Genomic DNA, 24602 nt, shown 5'->3' with positions numbered 1-24602 from the left:
TGAAAAGATGAATTTGCGCGATGGAGCTAGAGAATGCTGAGGGAGGGTGAGAGGGATGCGGGCGTGTGCATGCACGAGAGAAATTTAGCGCTAGCTAGCTACAAAGATAAGAGGATTGTGTGGGTGTAAAAGACGAATAGAGATCATACTTCATTATAAAAAGCGAATTCGGATATTTGAAGAATTTATCATAGTGTTTTAAACCGACGCATGTGTGAATATATATAACGGTGATAGACATGGTGTGGTTATAAACATGTTATACTACATATAATATATTTTATCCCTACTCTTATAAAAAAGGAGTTGTTGACGATGGTATGCCTGCCATCCTGCAATATAGGCCATCCGATTTATATCTGACGGATAGGAAGGAAACTATGGCAATTTTGAAAAAAGATACCCACACCCCTCTCCATATTTGCAAATTAGGCCTCCCCTTGATCATGTTGATGTTCTATGGAACGCATGGGCATCTTGCTAGTACTACGTATAATATATAGAACATTGATCATAATTTGGGCTAATGTGTGGCTTTTGCAGCTCAGGTCTAAATACTTGTCATAATGTAGGGGGCGGGGCACTATACTATGTGTGATAGACATGGTGTACACGTATGGAACATGGTTTAGATTATGAATATATAGTTAGTACATCAAATGTACTATTATTTGGAATCAACATCAAGTGTATTCAAAAAATAGAATTCGAGTTCATGTAGTACACATAGTTCATATCTATCTCTATAGTAATCATGTGGTGTGTTATTAAGGTAATACACGAATGATGGTTGAAGTTGGCAACAATCATGATTGTAGATTCTTATTGAAATAGAGAAACGAATTCAAATTCAGTTCGAATTGCAGCGGTAGTATAGACATTTGGAATGCACTAAAATGTTGGTTTGAGTAGGTTACATGCATTATACAGCAAGGGAAAAATTTAATTGGACATAACATGGATTCATAGCTTTGAATAACATTTTTATAGTAAAACGGGGCAAGACTCTCTCTTTGTGTGGTGTGAATAGTTTTATTTTTTTGTTTCCTTTTTGGTTGAGGGAAGTGCGAATTGATTTGGTACGTACAAGTACAATATTACACGTTAGGCTTGTCCCTAAAATTCAACCCGCGCCTTGTTATATCCCGAAAATTCAGATATCGTGCTCCCAAAACTGGCGCCTTCACAATCCGCGCCTTGCTATCCTGAAATTACAACGCGCGCGAAACCTCCCTCCAGCTGCCAAATCCCGACACGCGAAATCCCCCTTCTAACCCTGAGCCGAAAGGGCCGCTAGTTCAAATCGGTGGGGGGTACTTTTGTAACACACCCTACATTTTGGACAAGCGCGTCCCTAAGTCACGGTTCACCCCCTCCCATTGCCTCCTTTTTGCCATTCGAAATCCCAGGCCGCCATAACCTCTCCGCTCCAGCCGCGAAACCCCACCCTCCTCCGTCCGCCACCTCACCACTGCCCAGCCGGAGCCTCTTCCCCGACGACGACGTCCACCACAACAGCTCGACGTCCCTCGTCCACCTCCCTGGATGAGGATCCGTCGTCCATCTCGTCGTCCCGCCGGTTCAGCCTCCCGGTCCTCCACCTCCAAGGAGCTGCTCCCACGATCTCCTCGTCTATCGCGGCTGCTCCATCCCTACAATGCTGCCTTAACCTGCTCCACCGGAACCGCAGCATCCTCACCGACTCCTCGGACAAAGCCGAGGCCTACTCGGCGCCACCAAAGAGGTTGTACACTCATCGCATCGCACCTTCTCCTTAGCTCGACCTCCCGGCGCCGACGGTGCTCCATCCCGCACCCCCATGGAGTGGCTACCTTGCAGCCGGCGCCGCGGGCGACATCTCCACGGCGGCTCTTCCCCAATGCGAGGCCCCTTCGGCGGCGGCGTCCATACCAGCCGGATTGGTTGCTGCTGTTGCTCCGGCTCTCGCTCGATCGCTCGCTTGCCCAGCTGCTGCTGCTCCAGCTCTCGCTCGCTCGCTTGCACTATTGCTGCTCTCCCCCTCGCTCGTGTTGCTGCTCTGCTCCGATTTAGCTACACTTCAGTCGACTGAATCGACTTTTGGGTCAGTCGATTTTCAGGGGGTGGGGCGCTCGCCGGAGTTAAGGAAGGACCACCCGCAGCAGGGACGGGAGCTCGCCGGAGAGGTACCCCACTATCTATCTTAGGGTTCGGGGTGGTGGCGGGGGGCTTATAGGGCTGGCCGGGGCAGTGGCGGACCGGCGGTGGGGAGTTGTTTCGGGGCGGCGAGGCGGCGCTGGGGCCAGCGGTTCGGCCGGTGGTGGCTGGCGGCTCAGGGGTGCAGGTTGAAGATGAACTGCAGGCCCTCCCTAAACTAGATGTCAAGTGCCTCTCTGCTACCATTGCGTTCAGTTTCGACAGTAACATTCAGATTCCACACTAAATTTCAGTTTCAAGAGTTAAGTTCAGAGTCAACAGTTTTTACCTCATCTGTTGTAGTCAGGTGGTTTTTGGTGATGTAAATTTTACATCTGTTTTACATCATCTATTGGAATGCTATTAGAATCCCACTTGAGATTGACGATGTATGTCTTGTGCTGCTTCAGCCTTGACGTCTTACGGCTCACCGGGGCTGCTCCAACGACAGAACGATCCATCACACAGAGCAGTGCCCTGGACGCCGTCTACAGATTCCTCAGATCTTCCTCCACACCTCCGACAACCACCTCTGCCTCAACTGCTTCAGCGACCAACCCAATGATGTTGAGGTCGACACAACTACGGCAAAGAGGTTGTACACTTGTTGCATCACTTATTACTATACATTCATGTCGATCCATTAGGGCTATTTTGCTTCAACGGAAAAACATAGCAATATGGAATTTTCCAATGGCACTCTACTATTCAATTATTCATGCATTTGTTGAAAGGAATGAAGAAAAACATCCACCTAGACCTACTTTTCAAAATCCTATGCATGAAAACAAGACCAAGTGCATTAGTGGTAGAATAACATTCTAACTATACACGCTTTCATATGGTTTCACTTTATTTTGGCCATATTTCTTTGCATTCCTCTGCTCTTCCAATTCCTGTAAACCAAACACTCAAGTTGACAGAAATCTTGTGTTTACAAATGCTCTGTTTACCATGTGCATTCCTATCCTATTCCGGTGTTTTTCCTATCCCTGCGTTTTTAGAATCATGCAAGCCAAATGAGCCCTTACAGAATTACTTCAGTTACAGGTAGGTGTCGAAGGGTGATACGTCTCCAACTTATCTATAATTTATGAAGTATTCATGCTATTATATTATCCATCTAGGATGTTTTATATGCATTTATATGCTATTTTATATGATTTTTGGGACTAACCTATTAACCTAGAGCCCAATGCCAGTTTCTGTTTTTTCCTTGTTTTTGGGTTTTACAGAAAAGGAATACCAAACGGAGTCCAATGGACGTGCCAATTTTTGACGATTTTTTATGGACCAAAAGAAGACCCCAGAGTAAAAGAGTTGGGCCAGGAGAGTCCCGGGCTGCCCACGAGGGTGGGGGCGCACCCACCCCCCTGGGCGTGGGCCCCTGCCTCGTGGACAACCCGGAGACCCCCCTGACGTGAGACCAATGCCAAAAATTCCTATAAATAATGAAACCTCCAGAAAACAGAATAGATCGGGAGTTCCGCCGCCGCAAGCCTCTGTAGCCACCAAAAACCAATCGGGGCCCTGTTCCGGCACCTTGCCGGAGGGGGAATCCCTCACCGGTGGCCTTCTTCATCATTCCGGCGCTCTCCATGACAAGGAGGGAGTAGTTCACCCTCGGGGCTGAGGGTATGTACCAGTAGCTATGTGTTTGATCTCTCTCTCTCTCTCTCTCTCTCTCTCTCTCTCGTGTTCTTGAGATGGTACGATCTTGATGTATCGCAAGCTTTGCTATTATAGTTGGATCTTATGATGTTTCTCCCCCTCTACTCTCTTGTAATGGATTGAGTTTTCCCTTTGAAGTTATCATATCGGATTGAGTCTTTAAGGATTTGAGAACACTTGATGTATGTCTTGCCGTGCTTATCTGTGGTGACAATGGGATATTCACATGATTCACTTGATGTATGTTTTGGTGATCAACTTGCGGGTTCCGCCCATGAACCTATGCATAGGGGTTGGCACACGTTTTCGTCTTGACTCTTTGGTAGAAACTTTGGGGCACTCTTTGAAGTACTTTTGTGTTGGTTGAATAGATGAATCTGAGATTGTGTGATGCATATCGTATAATCATACCCACGGATACTTGAGGTAACATTGGAGTATCTAGGTGACATTAGGGTTTTGGTTGATTTGTGTCTTAAGGTGTTATTCTAGTACGAACTCTATGATAGATCGAACGGAAAGAATAGCTTCGTGTTATTTTACTAAGGACTCTTGAATAGATCGATCAGAAAAGAATAACTTTGAGGTGGTTTCTTACCCTACCATAAGCTCTTCGTTTGTGCTCCGCTATTAGTGACTTTGGAGTGACCCTTTGTTGCATGTTGAGGGATAGTTATATGATCCAATTATGTTATTATTGTTGAGAGAACTTGCACTAGTGAAAGTATGAACCCTAGGCCTTGTTTCCTAGCATTGCAATACCGTTTATGCTCACTTTTATCATTAGTTACCTTGCTGTTTTTATATTTTCAGATTACAAAAACGTATATCTACCATCCATATTGCACTTGTATCACCATCTCTTCGCCGAACTAGTGCACCTATACAATTTACCATTGTATTGGGTGTGTTGGGGACACAAGAGACTCTTTGTTATTTGGTTGCAGGGTTGTTTGAGAGAGACCATCTTCAACCTACGCCTCCCACGGATTGATAAACCTTAGGTCATCCACTTCAGGGAAATTTGCTACTGTCCTACAAACATCTGCACTTGGAGGCCCAACAACGTCTACAAGAAGAAGGTTGTGTAGTAGACATCAAGCTCTTTTCTGGCGCCGTTGCCGGGGAGGTAAGCGGCACTCACACCCCGTCAACTAAGCTCTTTTCTAGCGCCGTTGTCGGGGAGGTGAGCGCTTGAAGGTATTCTTTAGACCTTGCAATCGAATCTTTTTGTTTCTTGTTTTATCACTAGTTTTGTTTATAAAAGAAAACTACAAAAAAATGGAATTAAGGTTGCCTCATATGCTTCATCTTTTTAATATCTTTCGTGAAAAGGATGGGAAGGAAAATTGTGCTCAAGCATTAGAAGAAGAATTACATAGAATGCTTGGCATGAAATATGTGAATGATGAGCATGATTGCAATGTTGTTAGTATGAATTCTTTGAATACCCATGATGCTAATGATATGCAAAGCCACAAGCTTGGGGATGCTATGTTTGATGAAGATGATATGTTTAATCCCCCAAGTTTTGATGAGCAAATTCATTATGATGAAAGCATGCCTCCTATTTATGATGATTTTTGTGATGACACGTATGCTATAAAGAATAAACATAACCATGAAACTTGTCATCATGATTTTAATTTTCAATTGGATTATGCTTCACATGATAGTTATTTTGTTGAGTTTGCTCCCACCACTATTCATGAGAAGAAATTTGCTTATGTGGAGAGTAACAAAAAATATATGCATGTAGATCATGAAAAGAATGCTTTATGTGATGGTTATATTGTTGAATTCATTCATGATGCTACTGAAATTTATTATGAGGGAGGAACATATGCTTGTAGGAATTTCAATAATATCAAGTTTCCTCTCTATGTGTTGAAAATCTTGAAGTTATGCTTGTTTTGCCTTCCTATGCTAGTTGATTATTGTTCCCATAAGTTGTTTGCTCACAAAATCCCTATGCATAGGAAGTGGGTTAGACTTAAATGTGCTAGTCATATTCTTCATGATGCTCTCTTTATGTTTCAATTCTTATCTTTTATGTGAGCATCATTGAAATCATCATGCCTAGCTAGAAAGGCATTAAAGAAATGCGTTTGTTGGGAGACAACCCAATATTTACCCCTACTGTTTTTGTGTGTTCACATGATTAAGCTACTGTAGTAATCATGTTTTATAGCTTTTGTTTCAATAAAGTGCCAAGTAGAACCTTTGGGAAGACTTGGGTTGAAGTTAATGTGATCTTGCTGTAAAAAGCAGAAACTTTGCGCTCACGAGTTTAGCTGTAATTTTTTACAGATGAATGATTTTAAGTTGATTATTTTGCAGAATATTAATAGAAAAATTCCTCAGGTACACCAATTTATTTCAGAATTTATGGAGTTCCATAAGTATATGTTTGATACAGATTACTACAGACTGTTCTGTTTTTGAGAGATTCTGTTTTCTATGTGTTGTTTGCTTATTTTGATGAATCTATGAGTAGTATCGGAGGGTATGAACCATAGAGAAGTTGGAATAAAGTAGATATTACACAAATATGAATTTAGAATGAGTTCACAATAGTACCTAAGTGGTGATTTATTTTCTTATACTAACGGAGCTTACGAGTTTTCTGTTGAGTTTTGTGTTGTGAAGTTTTCAAGTTTTGGGTAAAGATTCAATGGACTATGGAATAAGGAGTGGCACGAGCCTAAGCTTGGGGATTCCCAAGGCACCCCAAGGTAATATTCAAGGACAACCAAAAGCCTAAGCTTGGGGATGCCCCGGATGGCATCCCCTCTTTCGTCTTCGTTCATCGGTAACTTTACTTGGAGCTATAGTTTTATTCACCACATGATATGTGTTTTGCTTGGAGCGTCAATTTATTTTGTTAGGATTTGCTTGCTGTTATTTAGAAAATTTTTTTGCATCTTTTATGTCAATAAAAGTGTCAAGGATAGCCTTTACCATGCTTATTTTGCAAGTATACATGTTGCTGTTTCAAAACAGAAAGTTTACCGCTGTTGCAGAAATTCCCTAGAAAAGTAAGAATGTGATAAAATGTTGAAACCTTTTGCATAATAAGCTCTGATAAATTTACTACAGTGGGAATTTTCTTTCCTAATTTTTGGAGCTAGGTAAGTATGGATCTTTCTGCATTCTTTACAGACTGTCCTGTTTAGGCAGATTGCTGTTATGTTTGCATTATTTGCATATATTTGCTTGTTTAATGATTCTATTTGAGGATAGGACTATTAAATATGCAGAGGCATTTAGTATGCAATGTTGAATAATAATTTTAGTGATTTTCTACAGTAGGGTATGATAAGGTTTTTGCATTGGTTTATACTAACTTATCTCACGAGTTCTTGTTGAGTTTGGTGTGGATGAAGCTTTCGAGATTTAGGAAACCGTGATATGAGAGGAATTAAGGAGACACAAAAGCTCAAGCTTGGGGATGCCCAAGGCACCCCAAGATAATATTTCAAGAAGTCTCAAGCATCTAAGCTTGGGGATGCCCCGGTAGGCATCCCACCTTTCTTCTTCAACAATTATCGGTTAGTATCGGTTGAGCCTAAGTTTTTGCTCCTTCACATGATGAGTGCTATTCTTGAAATGTCGTTTTATTTTGTTTTGCTTGCTGTTTCAATAATATCCCAAGATCTGAAATTCTTAAGTGAGAGAGTCTTCACATAGCTACATAATTATTTAACTACTCATTGATCTTCACTTATATCTTTTTGGAGTAGTTTGTCATTTACTCGTGTGCTTCACTTATATCCTATGAGTAAATGGTTGAATTATTTGAATGTCATAAATCTGAAATTATATATGTTTCATATGCCTTTCCCATGGGGAGTAATGCCTTCACATATAATAAGTAGAGGTGATAAATTTTTTGAAGGTTAGCAAACATTGTATTGGTCACTTGAACAATTCATGAAATAATATTGTAGGAAGAGAGATTTCACATATAAATATACTATCTTGGACATCTTCTATGATTGTGATCCCCATTAATTATTTTCAAACTTGATCAAATTAGTTGAATTTGGACAAGGAAGACAAATTAATGAGTTATGTTTGGGTATATTTGTATAAGTTATATTGTTATGGATCCTCTAACATGTGGTGCTTGCTATTTAGAATCCTTTGCTAGCCAAAATATCTGTACTAAGCGGGAATACTGCTTGTGCATCCAAATTCCTTGAACCAAGTTTCTTCCATGAGTGTCCACCATATCTACCTATATGCGGTATTTACCTGCCGTTCCAAGTAAAGTTGCATGTGCCGAACTCTAAACCTTCAAATAATAATCTGTTTTGTATGCCCGAATCGCTCATGTAGCAACTAGGGGTTGTCAATATCTTCCATGCTATGTGGGTTATTCTCACGATGAGTGGACTCCGCTCATCATTCACGAGAAAATGGCTGGTAACTGGGATGCCCAGTCCTATGATCAAAAGATCAAAAACAAATTCGCAAATAATTTAAACAAACTCCCCCAGGATTGTTGAAAGTTGGACGGCACCCGTTGTTTCGGACAAGCCGTGGAGTGTGATTGTTGGTGGAGGGGGAGTAAAATCTTTACCTTTCTGTTTGGGAACCGCCTATAATGTATCTGGTATGGAAGATATTGGGAACTCTTGGTCGTTATGTTGACAATGAAAGCATACCTCTCAAAATTATTTTCATCTCCGTTTTAGCTTCGAGCTCTGGCACCTCTGCAAATCCCTGCTTCCCTCTGCGAAGGGCCTATCTTTTACTTTTATGCAAGAGTCAGTAGTATTCCTTCTCATTCCAACCTACTTTTTAGTTGGCAAGCATCATGTGGTGGAGAAAGATCTAAGCATATATGGCCATTCAAATATATTTGATCATGAATTATTATTGTTGACAATTATCTATATGATAAATAAGTTAGGAGGCGAAACATTAAGCCCCTATCTTTCTCTGTGTTTGATGGATGCTATTTGTTCTAAAAATATGCTTTGAGTGGTAGAAATCATGGAAGACTGTATGATAGTTGAGTATGTGGGATTTGCTAAATCAAAGCTCTTACATAGACCCTTCCTGAAAATAAGATGAATTGCAATTGTTTGATGACTGAGAACGGTTTGTTAGTTTTCAAGAAAGTTTATGATCTATACTTTAACATGTGAATAGTTTGTTACTTGATCATGAGAAGCTTTATGATATGAGATACTGTTATGATATATAATGATGCTAGAAAAAGTGATTGGAACTATCATTAATCAAACTTATGCACTTGCTAGCATTCACACTTCATAAATTATTTCTTTTATCATTTACCTACTCGAGGACGAGCAGGAATTAAGCTTGGGGATGCTGATACGTCTCCAACTTATCTATAATTTATGAAGTATTCATGCTATTATATTATCCATCTAGGATGTTTTATATGCATTTATATGCTATTTTATATGATTTTTGGGACTAACCTATTAACCTAGAGCCCAGTGCCAGTTTCTGTTTTTTCCTTGTTTTTGAGTTTTACAGAAAAGGAATACCAAACGGAGTCCAATGGACGTGCCAATTTTTGACGATTTTTTATGGACCAAAAGAAGACCCCAGAGCAAAAGAGTTGGGCCAGGAGAGTCCCGGGCTGCCCACGAGGGTGGGGGGCGCGCCCACCCCCCTGTGTGTGGGCCCCTGCCTCGTGGACAAGCCGGAGACCCCCCTGACGTGAGACCAATGCCAAAAATTCCTATAAATACTGAAACCTCCAGAAAACAGAATAGATCGGGAGTTCCGCCGCCGCAAGCCTCTGTAGCCACCAAAAACCAATCGGGACCCTGTTCCGGCACCCTGCCGGAGGGTGAATCCCTCACCGGTGGCCTTCTTCATCATCCCGGCGCTCTCCATGACGAGGAGGGAGTAGTTCACCCTCGGGGCTGAGGGTATGTACCAGTAGCTATGTGTTTGATCTCTCTCTCTCTCTCTCTCTCTCTCTCTCTCTCGTGTTCTTGAGATGGTACAATCTTGATGTATCGCGAGCTTTGCTATTATAGTTGGATCTTATGATGTTTCTCCCACTCTACTCTCTTGTAATGGATTGAGTTTTCCCTTTGAAGTTATCTTATCGGATTGAGTCTTTAAGGATTTGAGAACACTTGATGTATGTCTTGCCGTGCTTATCTGTGGTGACAATGGGATATTCACTTGATGTATGTTTTGGTGATCAACTTGCGGGTTCCGCCCATGAACCTATGCATAGGGGTTGGCACACATTTTCGTCTTGACTCTCCGGTAGAAACTTTGGGGCACTCTTTGAAGTACTTTTGTGTTGGTATAATAGATGAATCTGAGATTGTGTGATGCATATCGTATAATCATACCCACGGATACTTGAGGTGACATTGGAGTATCTAAGTGACATTAGGGTTTTGGTTGATTTGTGTCTTAAGGTGTTATTCTAGTACGAACTCTATGATAGATCGAACGGAAAGAATAGCTTCGTGTTATTTTACTACGGACTCTTGAATAGATCGATCAGAAAGAATAACTTTGAGGTGGTTTCGTACCCTACCATAATCTTTTTGTTTGTTCTCCGCTATTAGTGACTTTGGAGTGACTCTTTGTTGCATGTTGAGGGATAGTTATATGATCCAATTATGTTATTATTGTTGAGAGAACTTGCACTAGTGAAAGTATGAACCCTAGGCCTTGTTTCCTAGCATTGCAATACCGTTTACGCTCACTTTTATCATTAGTTACCTTGCTGTTTTATATTTTTAGATTACAAAAACCTATATCTACCATCCATATTGCACTTGTATCACCATCTCTTCGCCGAACTAGTGCACCTATACAATTTACCATTGTATTGGGTGTGTTGGGGACACAAGAGACTCTTTGTTATTTGGTTGCAGGGTTGTTTGAGAGAGACCATCTTCAACCTACACCTCCCACGGATTGATAAACCTTCGGTCATCCACTTGAGGGAAATTTGCTACTGTCCTACAAACCTCTACACTTGGAGGCCCAACAATGTCTACAAGAAGAAGGTTGTGTAGTAGACATCAAAGGGAACTTTGTGTGGTTTGTCCTGCTCCTGCTGCGACGTCGTCCACCTCAACTGAGCTGCTCCATCGACAGAAACATCCACCAAACCAGACATCACCACTCATGACCGTCTTTCGCCGCCTCAGATCTCCTTCCCTGCCGCCGGCACCCACCGCAACGGCATCACCATCATCGACTCAGCAGATGAACCTGAGGAGTACACGGGTCCACAAGAGAGGTCGCACTCTTTTGTTTCTGCTTATGTTATGCATTGCTTAAAATTACCTGCTACTTTATCGTCCTGTTCACCTCTTGGACAACAAGTCAGGTCCAAATTAATGTTCAAACTTGAGTTCTAAATTAGTTGTGGGGCACATATTGAGGAAGCAATGAATAGTATCTCTGTCTAATATCTGGTTCACCTAGGGTATGCCTATGTTGTTCATCTTGGGTGGAAAACAAATAATAAAGCAATAATCATCTGTCTTTTTATTAAATTAAAGCAATCATCAGCCTGCTATCATTATTTTTGGATCCATCCACTGGTTGTTACCATCACTCTAAATTTCTGCATGCTCTCCTTACATAATCTCATCATATTTTTTTCGTATGCATCTCAGATATTGTACACAGTCATGCTGAACATGTAGAGAAAAAGAGAAGAGTTTTGCGCGGCAATACAATGTCATGCAGACATCGCTCCATGGTGGGTTCAATGGCAAACCCTCCCCACCCCTCTCCAGATTGTAATCCAGAGGAAGATATCTGTTCTGAGACGGATTCAGACGCCGCTGACCACTCCTATTTACCCCCAAGGTGCTTGCTCTACCTTGGCATGATGATGTTAGTCATATCATGCATATGTTACCTTGCAGTGCCTACTTTTGACATCATATATGTCATCTGCTTAGTTTAGACATGTTCTGTAATGCCACCTGTTTAGTATATATATCATATATGGGAATTATGCAGTCTCATGTCTTTTAGCCAGCCATAATATACGTGAAATGTGCAATGCCATCCTGTTTATCCAGGCATCATATATTTGAATGATATCTTGCCCATCCTTTTCTTCATTACATTTCCATTTGTCGACAATGTTTGTACGTTAAACTACTCTTCCTGTGAATCAGCCATTTGGGTGGGAGATTGAAAAATCTGGAGTGAAAACAAGGCCTTCAGAGCAGATAGTGCTACCTGTTGAAGCAGATCTCTTGTTGGGTCCCGATAGCTCCTCAGAGATGGATTCAGAGACATATGACCAGTTCTATTCCCCCACCGAGGTGTATGCTCTAACTTGGCACGGTTATACTGCTCATATCATGCATATGGTGTCTTGCATTACATAGTTTAGACATCATATACACAATATTCAACACCATGTTCTTAGTTCAGACATCATATCTAATGCCCTCTGTTTAGCATATAAATCACATATGTGAATTAAATGATGCGATCCTGATTACTTAGATAACATGTAGGTGAATTATGTCATGCGATCATGTTTAGTTATTGATACGTCCATTTTGCATCATGCTTTTATATCGATATTTATTGCATTATGGGCTGTTATTACACATTATGTCACAATACTTATGCCTACTCTCTCTTATTTTACAAGGTTTACATAAGGAGGGAGAATGCTGGCAGCTCGAATTCTGGGCTGGAAAAGGAGCAAATATTAGAGACCTATTCTGCACAACTCCAAAAGTCCTGAAACTCCACGGAAGTTATTTATGGAAATAATAAAAAATACTGAGCGGAAGAAATACCAGAGGGGGGCCCACACCCTGGCCACGAGGGTGGGGGCGCGCCCTACCCCCCTTGGCGCGCCCCCCTGCCTCGTGGGCCCCTGTTGGCCCTTCGGTGCCCATCTTTTGCTATATGAAGTCTTTCGTCCGAAGAAAAATCACAAGCAAGCTTTCGGGACGAGACTCCGCCGCCACGAGGCGGAACCTTGGCGGAACCAATCTAGGGCTCCGGCAGAGCTGTTCTGCCGGGGACACTTCCCTCCGGGAGGGGGAAATCATCGCCATCGTCATCACCAACGATCCTCTCATCGGCAGGGGGTCAATCTCCATCAACATCTTCACCAGCACCATCTCCTCTCAAACCCTAGTTCATCTCTTGTATCCAATTCTTGTCTCTAAGTCTGGTATTGGTACCTGTAGGTTGCTAGTAGTGTTGATTACTCCTTGTAGTTGATACTAGTTGGTTTATTTGGTGGAAGATCATATTTTCACATCCTATATGCATATTAATACTCCTGTGATTATGAACATGAATATGCTTTGTGAGTAGTTACGTTTGTTCCTGAGGACATGGGAGAAGTCTTGCTATTAGTAGTCATGTGAATTTGGTATTCGTTCGATATTTTGATGAGATGTATGTTGTCTCTCCTCTAGTGGTGTTATGTGAACGTCGACTACATGACACTTCACCATTATTTGGACCTAGAGGAAGGCATTGGGAAGTAATAAGTAGATGATGGGTTGCTAGAGTGACAAAAGCTTAAACACTAGTTTATGCATTGCTTCGTAAGGGGCTGATTTGGATCCATATGTTTCATGCTATGGTTAGGTTTACCTTAATACTTTTTTTGTAGTTGCGGATGCTTGCAATAGGAGTTAATCATAAGTGGTATGCTTGTCCAAGTAAGGACAACACCCAAGCACCGGTCCACCCACATATCAAATTATCAAAGTACCGAACGCGAATCATATGAACGTGATGAAAACTAGCTTGACGATAATTCCCATGTGTCCTCGGGAGCGCTTTTCTCTATATAAGAGTTTGTCCAGGCTTGTCCTTTGCTACAAAAAGGATTGGGCCACCTTTCTGCCCTTTATTTACTTTTGTTACTTGTTGCTCGTTACAAATTATCCTATCACAAAACTATCTGTTACCTATAATTTCAGTGCTTGCAGAGAATACCTTGCTGAAAACTGCTTATCATTTCCTTCTGCTCCTCGTTGGGTTCGACACTCTTACTTATCGAAAGGACTACGATAGATCCCCTATACTTGTGGGTCATCAAGACTCTTTTCTGGCGCCGTTGCCGGGGAGTGAAGCGCCTTTGGTAGGTGGAATTTGGTAAGGAAAATTTTATATAGTGTGCTGAAATTTACTCTCACTTGTCACTATGGAAAGTAATCCTCTGAGGGGCTTGTTCGGGGTATCTTCACCCCGACCAGTAGAGCAAAGAGTTGCTCCTCAACCTACTGAACCTACTGAAAATGAAAATGTCTACTTTGAAATTCCTTCGGGTATGTTAGAAAAACTGCTAGCTAATCCTTTTGCAGGAGATGGAACATTACATCCTGATGAGCACCTAATATATGTGGATGAAGTTTGTGGATTATTTAAGCTTGCAGGTATGCCCGATGATGTTATTAAGAAGAAGGACTTCCCTTTATCTTTGAAGGGATATGCATTGACATGGTATAGGCTATGTGAGGATATGGGATCATGGAACTACAAACGATTGAAATTAAAATTTCATCAGAAGTTTTATCCTATGCATCTTGTTCATCGTGATCGCAATTATATATATATATATATATATATATATATATATATAATTTTTGGCCTCGCGAAGGAGAAAGCATCGCTCAAGCTTGGGGGAGGCTTAAATCAATGTTATATTCATGCCCCAATCATGAGCTCTCAAGAGAAATGATTATTCAAAAATTTTATGCTCGGCTTTCTGACAACAATCGCACCATGCTCGATACTTCTTGTGTTGGCTATTTTATGATGAAGACTATTGAATTCAAATGGGATTTATTGGAAAGAATTAAACGCAACTCTGAAGATTGGGATCTCCACGAAGGTAAGGAGTCAGGTATGACACCTAAGTTTGATTGTGTTAAATCTTTTATGGATACTGATGTTTTCCGTAAATTTAGCACTAAATATGGACTTGACTCTGAGATAGTAGCTTCTTTCTGTGAATCTTTTGCTACTCATGTTGATCTCCCTAAGGAGAAGTGGTTTAAATATCATCCTCCCATAGAAGTAAAAGTAGCTGCACCTATTAAAGTTGAAGAAAAGATTATCACTTATAATGATCCTATTGTTCCTACTGCTTATGTTGAAAAACCACCATTCCCTGTTAGGATAAAAGATCATGCTAAAACTTCAACTGTGGTTCGTAAAAGCAATATTAGAACTTATACACCTCCTGAGCAAGTTAAAGTTAAACCTAATATTGCTATGGTTAAAGATCTCTTGGCTGATAATATTGATGGGCATGTTATTTATTTCTGTAATGAGACTGCTAGAATTGCTAAACCTTGTGCTAAAGATAAACATAGACTTGTGGTAGGCATGCCCGTTATTTCTGTTAAAATAGGAGATCATTGTTATCATGGCTTATGTGATATGGTTGCTAGTGCTAGCGCAATACCTCATGACTTATACAAAGAAATTATGCATGATATTGCACCTGCTGAGTTAGAAGATATTGATGTCACAATTAAACTTGCTAATAGATATACTATATCACCAATTGTAATTGTTAGAGATGTTGAAGTCTTGTGTGGGAAAACTAAGTATCCTGCTGATTTTCTTGTTCTCGGTTCCCCACAAGATAGCTTTTGTCCCATTATATTTGGTAGACCCTTCTTAAACACTGTTAATGCCAGGATAGACTGCGAAAATGATGTTATTACTATTGGTTTGGGTGATATGTCTCATGAGTTTAATTTCTCTAAATTTCGTAGACAACACCGTGAAGAGGAATTGCCTAGTAAAGATGAAATTATTGGTCTTGCTTCTATTGTCGTACCTCCTACTGATCCTTTAAAACAATATTTGCTAGACCATGAAAATGATATGTTTATGAATGAAAAAAGGGAAATAGATGAAGTATTCTTTAAACAGGAACCCATCCTGAAACACAATTTGCCTGTTGAAATCCTAGGGGATCCTCTTCCACCCAAGGGTGACCCCGTGTTTGAGCTTAAACCGTTACCTGATACTCTTAAATATGCTTATCTTGATGAAAAAAAGATATATCCTGTTATTATTAGTGCTAACCTTTCAGAGCATGAAGAAGAGAGATTATTGAAAACTCTCAAGAAGCACCGCGCTGCTATTGGATATACTCTTGATGATCTTAAGGGCATTAGCCCCACTCTATGCCAACACAAAATAAATTTGGAGAAAGATGCCAAACCAGTTCGTGATCATCAACGACGGCTGAATCCTAAGATGGAAGAAGTGGTAAGAAAAGAAATACTAAAACTTCTTGAGGCAGGTATTATTTATCCCGTTGCTGATAGTCAGTGGGTAAGTCATGTCCATTGTGTTCCTAAAAAGGGAGGTATTACCGTCGTTCCTAATGATAAAGATGAATTGATCTCGCAAAGAATTATTACAGGTTATATGATGGTAATTGATTTCCGCATATTAAATAAAGCTACTAAAAAAGATCATTACCCCTTACCTTTTATTGATCAAATGCTAGAAAGATTATCCAAACATACACATTTTTGCTTTCTAGATGGTTACTCTGGTTTCTCTCAAATACCTGTGTCAGCTGATGATCAATCAAAGACCACTTTTACTTGCCCTTTCGGTACTTTTGCTTATAGACGTATGCCTTTTGGTTTATGTAATGCACCTGCTACCTTTCAAAGATGCATGATGGCTATATTCTCTGACTTTTATGAAAAGATTTGTCAGGTTTTCATGGACGATTTCTCTGTTTATGGATCCTCTTTTGATGATTGCTTAAGCAACCTTGATCGACTTTTGCAGAGATGTGAAGAAACTAATCTTGTCTTGAACTGGGAAAAGTGCCACTTTATGGTTAATGAAGGTATTGTCTTGGGGTTTTCATGTCTTCTCCTAGTTAGAGCATCTATATCCGGACCCCATATCCAATCCAAACGTCCGGGTGGGCTGCCCGAACTCTTGTCGCATGCAAAATTGCCACAAAACCGAACATGGCAAATCTGTCCCAAACGCCAGACTAACAGGCAACCCTCATATCCAGCCCATATTTAGGACGGATATGGGATGCCCAAACGCACCCACCACCTTGGATCAGTCCGACTGTGGCCACCCGACCCCACATATATTGAACCCGATCCGCACTTCAGACAAAACCCTGGACGCATTCCCCTCCACTCCCCTCCACCCCAAGCTCCCTTTTTTGGCGATCTCCGGCCTTCTCCGGCATGGCAGGCAGCTGATCCGAGTCTTAATCCTCCTGATCTGTTGACTGGGTACTCGTCCCACGCGGCCCCGAGGAGGAGATGGTTGTCCGCATTGCGCTCCGCCGCCCCCAGGAGGAGTCTGCCCAACAGTGAAGGACTCCATCCAGCGAGCATCCATTGCGTCCTCCTGAATGGTGCATGGATCTGGCGTGAGGCGCATCTCCGCTGCCTTGCCGAAGGTGGAGCGGTCTGTCCGGAGTCCGAACATTGTGGCGGATGCACAACCGCTTCGTTGACGCGTCAAGGCGGAGGTGCACAACCACTTCACGTCCGATAAAAATATAGTGCGGCGTGCCCGTCGTGCGAGGCAGCGAGCAGGAGACAGCGGCAGCCCTCACGGCAGACGCCGGCGAGGCAAAGTCGTCTCTCTAGCGCACCGCAACCGTCGTGGTGGACGTGTCGGCCTCCAACCACGACTGATCCATTGTCAATCTCACGTCCACCAGCGACGTGCAGGCTCCGGGATCCGATGAGGAAGAGTAGGGCATGGGAGACGTCGATGCGTGTCCTATGCCCTAATCTACCTCGCCGGCGACCGCACCTTCACTCCGAGGGGCGCAGCCGGCTGCCAGACATGAACATGGCTGGAACAACAAGGACGGGCGCCAGCAAAATAGTTTTATGTTGCATGTGATCTTATGGATTTGATTATTTGTGAATGGGGTATCTGATTGTAGAAACGATTGTTTGTGTGTTGATCGGTCATTGTCCACGAACGCGTCCGGAACGGATTTGCGATTTATGGTTGTAGATGCTCTTAGCAATCTTTGACAGCAACAAGCGCCTACTTTAGCCGTTGAATGACCCAGCATTTCCACAGTGGACTGAACATGAAGAGTCTTCCTTTCTAGACTGATCAAGGTGTTTTCTGCTGTCTTGCTGGGCATCAATAAATTCGCGCTTTCTGTGAAGCTTCCGTGAACCCGGATATGCATGTGTAACTCACTACTGTCCGCGCAGAGAGAGCACAATACACGTACCAGAAGGGTAACGGCACTAGCTACCAAGCACCGACGTGGAAAAAAGATGGAACTTGGAGGGAGCAGCACGCCGGGGCTGGGATTAATTCCCCGGTCAACACGACGAGCATTTGGTCTGAACCTGCCGAACTCTCGTACAGTGCGACAGCAAGTGCAAGGGCGTGCAGGGTACGCATCAGACTAAGAGCATTTACGGTCGGGCGCCCTAGCACTTCTCAAACGTCTGGACGGTCCCCTCATTACTGATCGGTCATGATTTTTTATTTAGACGGGCGTTTTAAGCGGGGCTCAAACGTCCGGACTGACCGACACCCTTTATATTCAGTCTAAGAGCATCTTCAGCCGTTGGTCCCCCAGGACGCATAAAAATCGCCCCTGGGGCGAGCCGGCGATTCGTTCGGCGCTGGGGCGGTTTTGCGCCCAGTCGTCGCCCCAGCTCGCCCCAGTCGTCGATTTTGGCCCACTTTTGAAGCCCCATTTCGGCGAAAAAGGCCCATATGGGCGAGAATAGGCCCATATTCAGCGTGGTTCGCCGTGGCTCGGCGTTCAATTATCAATATAAATATTTTTTATCACATATTTCATCACAGAAAATTCAAATACTTCAACAAAATAGTTCAACAACAAATAGTTCAATACAAATTATATAGTTCAACAAATAAAAACTCATATTTCATCACACGTCGCGCCCGGTGTCACCCTTGAGCCTCCATAGGTGCTCTATCAGATCTTGCTGCAGTTGATGATGCACCTGTGGGTCTCGGATCTCCTGACGCATACTGAGGTAGGCAGTCCAGGTTGTCGGTAGCTGGTGATCAACTTGGGCAAGAGGACCCTGCCTGTGGTATGGTTCAGTGTCAAACACTGGCTCTTCCTGCTCGCTCTCAATGATCATGTTGTGCAAGATGACACAACAGGTCATGATCTCCCACATTTGATCTTTTGACCAGTTCTGAGCAGGGTACCGGACAACAGCAAATCGAGATTGGAGCACACCAAATGCCCGCTCGACATCCTTCCTGCAAGCCTCCTGAATCTTCGCAAACCAGGCGTTCTTGCCTCCAGGCACAGGGTTTTTGATGGTCTTCACAAATGTCGACCATCTCGGATAGATGCCATCAGCTAGATAGTACCCCTTGTTGTAGTGCCGCCCATTGATATCGAAGTTCACCGGAGGAGAATGACCTTCAACAAGCTTGGCAAAGACAGGAGAGCACTGCAGCACGTTGATGTCATTGTGAGTTCCTGGCATACCAAAGAGGGAGTGCCAAATCCAGAGGTCCTGTGTGGCCACCGCCTCAAGTACCACACTGCAACCGCCTTTGGCGCCTTTGTACATCCCCTGCCAAGCAAATGGGCAATTCTTCCATTTCCCATGCATGCAGTCGATGCTTTCCAAGCATCCTAGGAAATCCTCTTGCTGCATTCTGTGCTAGGATCCGAGCAGTGTCTTCCGCATTGGGTGTTCTCAAGTATTGCGGTCCAAACACTGCCACCACTGCCCGACAAAACTTGTATAAACACTCTATGCTGGCGGACTCGGCCATGCGCCCATAGTCGTCCTGTGAGTCACCGGGAGCTCCGTATGCAAGCATCCTCATCGCTGTCGTGCATTTCTGGATGGAGGTGAATCCAAGTTTGCCGGTGCAATCCATCTTGCATTTGAAGTAGTTGTCGAACTCCCGGATGGAATTCACAATTCTGAGAAAAAGCTTTCTGCTCATCTGATAACGGCGCCGAAATGTTCTCTCACCGTGAAGTGGAGCATCGGCGAAGTAGTCGGAGTAGAGCATGCAGTAGCCTTCGAGACGATGCTGGTTCTTTGCTTTCACCCGCCCCGGCGCCAAGCCACCTCGCCTCGGCTTTTCATTGCTCGCCAGCAGCTGGGCGAGGGCGGCGAGCACCATGAGATGCTCTTCTTCCTGGACGTCAGCCTCGGCTTCCTCCTCCAGCAGCGCGGCGAGCACTTCCTCGTCATCCGAGTCCATCGCCGAGGCAGGCGAATCGCCGAACACCTTGCGCGCGGTGGGCGTGCACCCGCCACTAAACTGCCCCTCCGCGGCCGAAAACGCCCAGCTGGTGTCGGAGGGGCTGCCGCGGCGAACCTCTGCTATTTTTTCGGCGGGGAATGGCTATCTACCGGTGAAGGGCAACGGGGCGGCGCCGGGATATACCTAGTGGCGGCCGAGAGCGCGGGGGGTGGGAGGCGAGTCGGGGAAGAAAATCTTGACTTTTCACCTGACGGTGTGGGCCAGCCGCGCTTTTCCCTTGCGCCGGAGCCCCCAAGCGCCCCCAGCGCGCCGGGTTCGGCCTGCGGCCGCCGGGCGGAAAAAAGGGCCGAACCGACGCTTTTCGTCGTCCTGGGGGCGCGACTGGGCCTTTTTTTGGCGCCGGCGTCGAAAAAGTCGCCTGGGGGGGCTGTTGGGGGCGCGGCTGGAGATGCTCTAAATACGAGGCGGATATGCGGCGCCCGGGCACGCACGTCACGTCGGATCCGGCCCATGCTGGCCCACCCGACCCTACATATATTCGTCCCCATCCGCTCGTCGGACTAAACCCTAACCATTTCACTCCACTTCCCTCAACTCCCTCAGCCACCCGAGCTCACCTTCGGCGGTTTCCGGCCTACTCCGGCATGGCAGGCAGCGGATCTGACTCCGACCAGTCCGAATTCGTCGACTTGGGTGCCATTCTGTGTAGGTTGGAGGAGGCAATGACGGTCTGCATTGTACGCCGCTGCTCCCGGGAGGACAGCGCCCGGCCGATGAACGGATCTGTCCGCCATGACTCCATAGCGTCAGCAAAACGGGCGCTCGGGTCCTCTGGGGCTGGATCCCCGCGGTCCCGGCAGCCGAAACCCCTCCCCTTTCCCATCACAGGTCGGGCAGACTGTGAGTCCCACCGGGAACAGGCGGCCTTCCGTGGGAAAGAGAGGATAAGGGCCGCCGAGGCCCGCGGAAATTGCAGCAGCGGAGGCGGCTGATGCGGTGGCACGGGCGGCCGCAGAGGAGGAAGCCATCCGCGCTCGTATTGTGAAGAAACGGCAGCGGAGGAACACGCGCGCCCTCGCCCGAGAACAGAATCGGGCGGTCCGTGCCATGGCCGGGCTGCCACCGAAGGAGGAGAAGGAGGACAATGACTGCGAGGACGGCTTCTGCGACGAGCAGAATCCGGCTTGATCCGTACTGCGTTTTCGACCGGTACTTCCGCGAGAAGGACGGCAAGGACACCGGCAAGGGCAGGGGCAGACGTGAATGAATTCCCCATGGCCAAACATATCAAATTTTGATAATCCGATGGCATGTTTAGTTAGAAGTGATGGAGTAATCGGATGATGTGTGTGCATTAACGTAGTTGCATGAGTTTGAATGAATTTGAGATAATATAATTAAGATGTTCGGATATGGATTATATTATTTGAGGGGTGCTCGGTCAAAGAGCGTTTGCGGACGTTTGCGCGGCTATAGATGCTCTAAGCTTTGAAACATGACCCCTGCAAAGAAAAGTAGACGAGCCGTGTGAATCTGTGACCGAAGGTCGGTTTGATCTAGTCCAACCTTGACGCCATAGTCGTCCACAAGATCAACATCCACTGCCTATATAAACCGCTTTTCACCGCGCCTTGCCATGCACAGTCACCTCGTAAGCAAGCAGCTGCTACAGCCTCAACAATCAAACCTTGATTCGACATGGCGAAGTCGCCCATGGCGATCTTGGCTCTCGGGCTAGCAGCACTAGTCCTATCCGGCGCCGGGCTGGTGGCCGCGCAGAACTGCGGCTGCCAGCCGAACGAGTGCTGCAGCAAGTACGGTTATTGCGGGACCGATGCCAGCTACTGCGGACAAGATTGTCGGTCGGGCCCGTGCACGGCGAGCGGCGGCGGGAGCGGCGATCCCGTGGAGAGCGTCGTCACCGACGCGTTCTTTGACAGGATCAAGTCCCAGGCCGCCGACGGGTGCCCCGGGAAGAGCTTTTACACGCGCCAGTTTTTCCTGGACGGCGCCCAGGCGAACCCCGACTTCGGCAAAGGCAGCACCAGCGACGACGGCAAGAGGGAGATAGCCGCCTTCTTCGCCCACTTCACCCACGAGACCGGACGTAAGTTCACCTCCAACTTAACACTGGACGAATTTACCTCTCCATAATTAAGCAGGCTATATGTAACTTGCGTGCAGACATGTGCTCCATCGAGGAGAACGAAGGGGCGAGCAAGGATTACTGCGACGAGACGAACACGCAATGGCCGTGTACCCCGGGGAAGGCGTACTACGGGCGCGGGCCGCTGCAGCTGTCGTGGAACTACAACTACGGGGCGGCCGGGGAGAGCACCGGGTTCGACGGGCTCAACAGCCCGGAGACGGTGGCGCAGGACCAGGCGCTAACGTTCAAGGCGGCGTTCTGGTTCTGGATGACCAACGTGCACCAGGCCGTGCCCAGCGGGTTCGGCGCGACGACCAGGGCAATCAACGGTGACGTGGAGTGCGACGGCAAGAAGCCAGACTTGGTGAGCGCGCGGGCGGGCTACTACACGGACTACTGCCAGCAGTTCGGCGTCGACCCAGGGAATAACCTCACTTGCTAGGTGCTTGGGTCTGAATTGATCGACGCGCAAAACCCTTTCTGGCGATGCTCCTACTGCTCTACCTCCCTGTGTATTCTGGGATATCTATATATCCTGTATATGTAATAAATTTACATCTCTGTATTCATATATCGGTAATGCAAACATACTAAATAAACATTTCTTGACAAAATATCCAAATGATGCAAATATTTCATCATTCCAGAAATTGTGATTATTTTAGAGAAGTGATTTTAACTATTTCAGAAATTTATTTCCACTATTTCAGACAAGTGGCCGGTTTCTAATGTTTCATTTACTTCAGAAAAGTGATATTGGATATTCCATTATTCCAGAGATTTAAATTATTTCAGAAAAGTGATTTGCACTATTAAAAAATGTTAATTTAAATATTTCATTAAACTGATTTAAAATATTTCACTATTCCAAAAATTGCGATTACTTTAGTAAAATGATTTGAACAATTTCACAAATATGTTTTCCAGTATTTCACTGTTGTTGTAATGAAACAACACGGTGATTAGGGGTGTTAGCAACATGGTCAAAATTGAGATTATTGCGGATGTTGTTAGACTAGCGAGGGCAACAAATATTTTAATTGGAGGTGTGTATGATGTAGAGCTTATAGCGAAGGTTGTGGATGAGGTTATCCTCCACCAGGTAGGCCCACGGAGATATAAAACCCAACAAAGGTCATAGAGGCCCAAGCTCACATCCTGTATGGCCCAAGATAATGTCAACAACAAGGTTTTTTGTCAATCGGCATGGGCACTTGTAGGAAGGATCACCTCACTCGGTCCACAAAGCAACCCTCACTCGAATAAACTTCACTCGGGAAATAAACTTCACTCGGGCCATCCAGGAGAGCTATGCCCAGGAGCATCAAGGTGGACATCCACTAAGCATTTATGACTAATGAGTTTTCATCATAGCAATTAATTACTTCTATTATTTCATGTAGTGGGCAGGCATTATTACACACATATAATGTAGCTAACAACAACCCAGGGGTAAAGCGCACTCTATATAAGGCTACCCCTGGTGACAAGCTACAGGTTCAAACCTGTTGCAATCGCAAAACCATATGCAAGAACACCTCTCAATGATACAAGACTAGGGCTTTTACCTCCATCGCAGACGGGCCTGAATGTGTATATATCTTGAGTCACCCACCTGCATCTCGTTAGATCAAGACTCGTCTCCTACCTCTCTTACTGTCAAGTTTATCCCACGACAGTTATCTTACATGATAAGATCGCGACATCAATGTTTTTTGGATAGGTCCAGTCGACTCGACGGAGTGTGACCTAGTCCTACATTAATAAGACATTGATGAAGGTTTGGTGGCAGGCCTAAGTCGAACAGGACTACTCGGCACGCTCTCCAAATTTCTCTTCCTCAATGTCAGTTTGAGTCGAATGTGGCTCCTCGAACACTACCCTAGAGCTCTTTGAACGAGGCTTGAAGTTTTAGTGCTCTCCCTACCCTCCTCTAATTTTATTCAAGTAAGAGTGAATGAGTTACATGCCTATGGGGGCTTTATAGGGGCTAGGGATTCTTGACAAATGATCAAGACTACCCTTGAGATGGTAGGTCTTTTTTAGTGGAACATAGTATATTTTTTATGCAAAATGTTCTAAGGCATACAAACAATATCCGGCGAATTGTCAAACCAAACATAGCGGCCAACATCTAGAGAAGATGCGATCTTCCTTAGATTGAGATGTAGGTGGGAGGGGTAGGATTGGTAACCTTGGGTCCATATGCGTCCATGGCGGACTATGAAAGGGAGTGAATCCATGCCTCATGGTGGAAAAATCCTTCATATCCCTCTACCATGGTGGGCTTCTCTTGCTGGACTTCTTTCTTGGCTTGGACTTCTTTGCTCTTGTGCCATCCCTTCGAATTTATCTTTTTTATTACCTCCGATCCATATTACTTATCACTCAA

General features: G+C 44.6%; 1 protein-coding gene across 1 annotated transcript; it reads left to right on the top strand.

Moving 5' to 3' along the window:
• The first annotated feature begins 21687 nt into the window (after positions 1-21687).
• Positions 21688-22824, top strand: LOC123053755 (chitinase 5). The gene is made up of 2 exons (XM_044477300.1): positions 21688-22168; positions 22246-22824. Exons 1-2 carry the CDS (start codon positions 21760-21762, stop codon positions 22650-22652), a joined length of 816 nt encoding a protein of 271 aa, XP_044333235.1. The 5' UTR covers positions 21688-21759; the 3' UTR covers positions 22653-22824.
• Positions 22825-24602: the final 1778 nt, after the last annotated feature.

Source organism: Triticum aestivum, chromosome 2D (assembly GCF_018294505.1).
Source record: "Triticum aestivum cultivar Chinese Spring chromosome 2D, IWGSC CS RefSeq v2.1, whole genome shotgun sequence".
In the NCBI taxonomy this organism is placed as follows: domain Eukaryota; kingdom Viridiplantae; phylum Streptophyta; class Magnoliopsida; order Poales; family Poaceae; genus Triticum; species Triticum aestivum.
Note: the sequence above shows the minus strand (reverse complement) of the source record. Positions and strands in the feature narration are given on the sequence as shown.